This window comes from Vulpes vulpes, chromosome 9 (assembly GCF_048418805.1).
Source record: "Vulpes vulpes isolate BD-2025 chromosome 9, VulVul3, whole genome shotgun sequence".
Lineage (NCBI taxonomy): Eukaryota > Metazoa > Chordata > Mammalia > Carnivora > Canidae > Vulpes > Vulpes vulpes.
This window is the reverse complement of record NC_132788.1, coordinates 11,076,495-11,084,032: the sequence shown is the minus strand read 5'-3', so window position 1 is coordinate 11,084,032 and position 7,538 is coordinate 11,076,495. Positions and strand designations below refer to the sequence as shown.

At 40.9% G+C, this 7,538-nt stretch overlaps 1 protein-coding gene across 7 annotated transcripts in view; it reads right to left on the bottom strand.

Moving 5' to 3' along the window:
• Positions 1-3,968: 3,968 nt before the first annotated feature.
• SPHKAP (SPHK1 interactor, AKAP domain containing) overlaps positions 3,969-7,538 on the bottom strand; it is a 169,947-nt gene continuing 166,377 nt past the window's right edge. For all 7 annotated transcript variants that reach the window (XM_072719325.1, XM_026006315.2, XM_026006316.2 and 4 more), the window contains one exon: positions 3,969-5,839. In XM_072719325.1, coding sequence (XP_072575426.1) covers positions 5,696-5,839 — 144 coding nt within the window. In that variant the 3' untranslated portion in view covers positions 3,969-5,695. The remainder of the gene's footprint in view (positions 5,840-7,538) is intronic.

Below are 7,538 nucleotides of genomic sequence, written 5' to 3'. Positions count from 1 at the left end.
TCCAAGTCCTGCTGATAATGTTCTGAATATCACTGAAATTCATCCCAAAAACATGAAAACATTCTCAGTTCTGTGATTGAATGTTCTTAGGCAATGATAATAAAAGGCAAATTTTTATAGAAAGTTTCACTTGCTTGAATCCTAAAGTAATTTCACACAGACACACACACACACACACACACACAACCCTTCAAGAAGCATAATATACCAGGTAGTAGTCTCTGATAAGCTAAGAAGAACATTATAGTAGAATTGTGTGTTTCTGGAATGAGTGGTGGAACACGGTTAATTAGAAACCAAAGTTACCCACGGCCTATAGCTTTCCCAGGGGACAAGGCTTTGTGTGGGGGACTAGGGTGGGAGCCATGGAGGAGTCACAGGTGGCACCACCCTCCAGGAGCTTATAGTCATTGATGCACAGAGATGCAGGGATTGCACTTACCTTGCTAGAAGCAGGCATAGGAAAGGGTGTCAGCCCAGGAGAGGGCGTCAGGGAGGTCTGGCTTGCTCAAACCCTGCAGATCCTGAAAAGAGGCCTGTGTTTGGGGTGTGCCTTTGGCCAGTTCCTAAGAGCTAAGCTCTGAGCCTTGGACTCGTGGGTACTCCCTTATGTACCTCAGACAGGACCGAACCCTCCAAATTCTCATTCTTTCCTCATAAAAGATTAGCCGAGTTGCTCGTACCCACTGCAATCAACTGGAGCAAGACGTTCACCAAATTCCATTAAGCTGGGCTCCCTGCATGGAGTCTCCTCCTCCCTCTGCCTGTGTCTCTGCCTCTCTCTCTGTGTCTCTTATGAATAAATAAATAAAATCTTTAAAAAGAATTCCATTAGGCTTCTGTCCTTTCTCTAGGCCCCAGAACATTACCCATCCGCAGCCTGATCCAGTCTACAGCCCTCCTTAAGAAGCCCCTCCTGAGGGGGCACCTGGGTGGCACAGTAGGTTAAGCAACTGGCTCTGGGTTTCAGCTCAAGTCGTTGTCTCATGGTCATCATTTCAGGGTCATGATTTCAGGGTCTTCAAATTGATCCCCGGGTCAGGCTCTGCACTTAGTGCAGAGTCGGCTTAAGACTCTCACTCCTCTGCATGTGGTTGTCCAATTTTCCCAGCACCATTTATTGAAGAGACTTTCTTCCAGTGGATAGTCTTTCTTCCTTTATCGAATATTAGTTGACCATAAAGTTCAGGGTCCATTCTGGGTTCTCTATTCTGTTCCATTGATCTATGTGTCTGTTTTTGTGCCAGTACCACACTGTCTTGATGACCACACCTTTGTAGTACAACCTGAAATCTGGCTTTGTGATGCCCCCAGATATGGTTTTCTTTTTTTAAAATTCTCCTGGCTGTTTGGGGTCTTTTCTGATTCCACACAAATCTTAAAATAATTTGTTCTAACTTTCTGAAGAAAGTCCATGGTATTTTGATAGGGATTGCATTAAACGTGTAAATTGCCCTGGGTAACACTGACATTTTCACAATATTAATTCTGCCAATCCATGAGCATGGAATATTTTTCCATCTCTTTGTGTCTTCCTCAATTTCTTTCAGAAGTGTTCTATAGTTTATAGGGTATAGATCCTTTACCTCTTTGGTTAGGTTTATTCGTAGGTATCTTATGCTTTTGGGTGCAATTGTAAATGGGATCGACTTCTTAATTTCTCTTTCTTCAGTCTCATTGTTAGTGTATAGAAATGCCACTGACTTCTGGGCATTGATTTTGTATCCTGCCACACTGCCAAATTGCTGTATGAGTTCTAGCAATCTTGGGGTGGAGGCTTTTGGGTTTTCTATGTACAGTATCATGTCATCGGCGAAGAGGGAGAGTTTGACTTCTTCTTTGCCAATTTGAATGCCTTTAATGTCTTTCTGTTGTCTGATTGCTGAGGCTAATCATGAAATGGGCAAAGGACATGAACAGAAATCTCATAGAGGAAGACATAGACATGGCCAACAAGCACATGAGAAAATGCTCTGCATCCCTTGCCATCAGGGAAATACAAATCGAAACCACAATGAGATACCACCTCACACCAGTGAGAATGGGGAAAATTAACAAAACAGGAAACCACAAATGTTGGAGAGGATGCGGAGAAAAGGGAACCCTCCTGCACTGTTGGTGGGAATGTGAACTGGTGTAGCCACTCTGGAAAACTGTGTGGAGGTTCCTCAAAGAGTTAAAAATAGACCTGCCCTACGACCCAGCAATTGCACTGCTGGGGATTTACCCCAAAGATGCAGATGCAATGAAACGCCGGGACACCTGCACCCCGATGTTTCTAGCAGCAATGTCCACAATAGCCAAACTGTGGAAGGAGCCTCGGTGTCCATCGACAGATGAATGGATAAAGAAGATGTGGTTTATGTATACAATGGAATATTCCTCAGCCATTAGAAACAACAAATACCCACCATTTGCTTCACAGTGGTTGGAACTGGAGGGCATTATGCTGAGTGAAATAAGTCAATCGGAGAAGGACAAACATATGGTCTCATTCATTTGGGGAATATAAATAATAGTGAAAGGGAACAGAAGGGAAGGGAGAAGAAATGGGTAGGAAATATCAGGAAGGGAGACAGAACATAAAGACTCCTGACTCTGGGAAACGAACTAGGGGTGGTGGAAGGGGAGGAGGGGGGGTGGGGGTGAATGGGTGATGGGCACTGAGGGGGGCACTTGACGGGATGAGCACTGGGTGTTATTCTGTATGTTGGCAAATTGAACACCAATAAAAAATAAATTTATTATTAAAAAAAAAAGACTCTCACTCCTTCTGCCCCTCCCTCCATCCCTCTCTCCCTCTCAATCTCTCTCTCTCTCTCTCTCTCTCTCTCTCTCTCTCTCTCTCAAATAAATAGATCTTAAAAGAAAAAAAAGAAGCCCCTCCTGAGAACAGGTTGAGCTCAGGATACAAGGGGATTTCCCACCACGCCACCTCCACCAATGTGGCTGGTCCATCCCACTGGTCCATCCCACCCACACCTGGCTCTTTCATGTTTACTCTCACTGTAAAAGAAAACCCCTTTTCGCTTAGCCCTGAGATGCTGACAGGTCTCCCATTGGGAGCACTCTCACTGTTACCATAACCCCTGTGACCCATTGCAACAGCCCCTTTCTCCTTGTTATTATAAGCCTTTCAAATAAAGTCTCTCCTTGCCAATGTCCAGTTTATTTTTATTTGATATTACCCTCTGGCTGACTGGACGATCCTTTGCATAAGCATATTTATGCCTTCTTATTAGTGAATCATATAAAGTGCTCAGAAGTCTCAGTGCCTTATTTGCACAAATTCTAATAATTTATTTCCTGAATTCAAAGAGCACTGATCCATTTACCTCTAAGCCTGATAACTTTATGTCTAGTTTACTCGAGTCTAGGTCAGTTTATCCCCAAGCCTTTTTTCCTCATGCTTCTTTCTCCCATCCCCCAGACGTGCTGTAGAGGCCACAGCCCATGGGCCTTGGAAAGTGGGAGGGGAATCCCAGATTCCTACTGGGATTCCCTAGACTAGAGTCTGCAGGCTCCTCTTCTTTAACCAGAACACCTGGTCGAGCCTCTGCCTCTGCCCCTTCAGTGCATTATTTATGCCAGCAGCCCCTCACTGATGTCTCACCCAGGGGATGTTTGGCAATAGGTTGGGAGACATTTTTGATTGTGATAACAGGAGGAAGTGGTTACTGTCATCTAGTGGATAAGAGCCATGGGTGCTGCTGAACATTCTAGAAGGCATAGTACAACCTCTTACAACAAAGAATTATTTACCCCAAATGTCAATAGTGCCAAGGTTGAGAAATGCTAATCTACATGAATATCACTGATGCTAGCTAGTCAAAGAATATCAGCTTATTTGAAAGTCAAAAGTGTCACAGTAAAACTTGTCCAAAGGATAATCTACCTTCATCCAATCACACTGTGGCTCTTGTTTTCTATGAGGCACTTACAACTTTTGGAGAAAAAAGGATCAACAATTCGGCAACAAAAATTTATTGATTGATTAGTTTGCAACAGTAGGTACAACACGTATAACTTTGTCACAGGGTTACAATTCAGTATTTGTGCTTTGTAGGATAGGTAAACATTCATTCGAGCACAACAAGAGTCTACACACAATATTCTGGGATTGTTTAAAAAATAAATATATCCTTTTCCATTTAGTAGCACAAAGAACTTTCAGTTTGAGATAATGGATACATTTCAAAATTTGACATTTTGTTAATGTGACAAATTAAACATAGATCCTAAATTTGGACTATTAATATAAGAAATGTCTAATGAGTACTGGGAAGGATTCCTTGGTGTGTGGTGAAGAGGGAGGTATGGCTTACAAAGAAGCTTTCTTGACATTTCAAGATGTGGATGACACATAAGGCCAGCATTGATGGCATGGGGCCTTGTTCACATTTAAAATTACTTTGCAATTTTTAAAAATAGAGTAAAAGCATGGTATTTCAGGAAATCTTTAATAAACTCCTTCTTTGGTCAAGAAAATAAAAGCCAGCGTACCTCACTTAGTCAAAGGGAGAGCAGTTAGATACTTTTATTTTTTTCAGAAGAGTAAATCTCTGTTATTAAAATACTTAAGTGTGATAAGGTTTTATTCTTCCCAAATTAAATGCCAATACCTTTGAATCAGGAAGAGTGTATGATCCTAGTGGGTTATGTCAAATCCTGCATCCATCATTATAAATGTCACCCGGGGAGCAGGTTTGTCATCTCAGTGCCAAACCATTTATAATAAAAGCACTGAGCTCAAGTGTCAAGGTATAACTTAAGACAACAATCCCCTCATGTGTTATGAACCTCTAAGATAACTCAATATATTATTTAAGATAATAATCTCTTCATAATTTACAATAAAAATAAAATGAAAGTTTATATTTTATATAATTTAATACACAAGCAGATTTTATCTCAAAAGACTTTTTTTTGTAAGAAATTTTTTTCTCATGGTCAGAAGTCTGTGAGCATGTTACCCAAGTAATACAGAGATGGAAACAAGACAATCTTCAGTCTTTTACACTATCAACTGAAAAACAACAGTTTTCTTGCTGGCTGGGAACACAGATACTGTTGGGGAGCTGCGGAGTATTTATCAGTGAGTTACAGTGAATAAATGAAATCACCTCCGTAGAGAACAACAATAATACTCGTACTTCTGTTAATATCCACTGATATTGGTCTGATAGTGAAAATCCTTTGTATCAAAATTCTGGAAACTTCTCGCCCATATCTTAAGTATTGACCTGGGCTGACAGCCCCTTCATCAGCTCAAAAGAGTAAAATAATGGTTATGTCATAGTTTACAAAATTATTTTGACTAGTGACTTTGCTTCTAGTTGATGCACATAATTGGAGACATTACATAACATTTTGTATTATTAAAAATATTTAAGAGCAGCTTTCCTGAATTTTGGGCCTAGTTGTAAGCTTTTAGTTTAGGGCCCATTAAAATTTCTCTTTTTCCAGCCATTCTAATACAAGCTTTTTTGAACTCACTCATAGGTTGTATGGATTTGTACAGACCTATTTTTGCTTTTCCTCAGATTTATTCCATGTGCAGTAGACTTGAAACGGCAGATTTTTTTATAGCTCTGCTAATGTGATGGGATGTTTGAGAAAGTTGAGAGTATTTAGAGCAAACCACTGTAATCTAAGCTGGAATAAAGGAAAGGAATACTCTAAGGACATAGCTGCCTTATCCCAGTTCCAAGAGCCAGTCAAAGAGACTTGGGGTCCCCTCCTTCTGCTCCTCATGCATTTTGCAGTACTGAACAACCGCATGGAAAATATCTCCCACTTTCCAGGACTTCTGCTGAACCAGTCGCACAACATCTAGAAACTAAAATAAAGCACAGAGTTAGGACTCACACATCACAGATGAGCCTTCAAGTCATCTCATTCAATCATTCTTCCAAAGCCAACAGCTCTCTAGGCTATATTTTTAATCTCTAGTGAGAGGGGACTATTTTCCGCGACAGTCTATTTTTCTTTTAGACAAGTTCATTAGAGAGTTCTTTCAATGAACTAGAATTTTCTTCTTCAGAGCAGTGTCATCCATTGATTGCCGGAGACTAGATGGAATTCTTCTTTCAAGAGTCTGTCTTTTAGATATTTCAAGAGTTTCCTTAGATCTCTTCTCTGGATTGGACTCTCTCTGACAGGACTGTACAGCATAGCTCCTAGAACCTCCTACCTGTCTCCAAATAGTCTCTCATTGGATGTATACATTTATGCTAAATAAATCAAGTGCTAAACTTTTGGGTATGGTCACTTACTGGCTCCTCACTCCATCTTGAAAAATCCCCTCCCCCCCATCACATCTCAAGAGACATTGGCTTTCCATTGCAAAAGGAAAGGGAAAGATTGAAGAAACACCCTAGATTTGTCACCCCATTATTGGTAGCAGCTTCAATTGGCCACAACTTAGATACAATATTTTTGGCGTCAGGTGAATTGTGACCTGAAGTGTTGGAAGGTGGGAAATCATTGGAGATCATTCCCTTCATGCCACTGTGGGATGAAGCCCAGGGTGAAGGCCTCTCAACATCCTCAGGCAGATACTTTTTTAAAAAAATGGACAATTATTAAGAGCCAAAACCTGTAGGAAATACATTTGCACAGGTAATCTCATCGAATTCTGTCAACAACTCAGTGAAGCAGGCATTTACAGATGAAAACTGAGGTCTTGAGAGATGAACCCATGATCATGATATTTAGGATGATGTAAAAAAAAAAAAAAAAAAAGAGAGACAGATAGGAGGCCAATGGCAACTATGCTCTAGACCATAATCCCCCAGGGAAGGACAATATCTAAGTCGTATCTTACTACCTTTTCCTGTACTTGATAGGTGTCCAATAAATGTTTGCTGAGTGAAAGAAGAACAAATGACCAAATGGGAGTCAAATACATTCAAAATGACCAAGAAGATGAGCTGAAATATGGAATGGCATCCAGAATCATTGGGGGGGGGGACCTCATCTAAGTATTCATTTTAAAGTTGTATGTAATGTATTTACACATATATAATTTTAAAAGAAACATGCATATCTTGAGGTTGTTTAATCACTACTTTTCCGTTGAGAGGATGCTCCACAAAAATGGCTGCAGGCTGTGGCTCTAGGCAAAGGCTGAAGACAGCCCAGATTGGGGCAATGGGAGTGTGCCAGAAGCAGAGTAAAAGCTCATTGTGGGCCATCTGTCTCATTGCCCCGTGACTGACAATGGCATGTGTGTTGCGGGATAGGATAGCCAGGACCTCTATTTACTGTTCACTAGAGCAGCAGTGGAAGGTTAGCTCCATTGAGTTCCCTTGGTCTCCGTGATAACATTTCAGACACTACTTGTCATTTGGGACTCCTTGCAACTTCTGTCTATTTTCCTGTCTGTCAGATTCCTGAAACTTTAGAGAGCTTAATCTTTTAGGTTAAGACTGCTTAAAATGCAAATACCCTCAGATAGGGGAACATTCCTAGCAGCTATTAGTAATGAATGGAGATGCATAAAAATAACTTTGTGAGCTGTCACTTATATCTTGGTG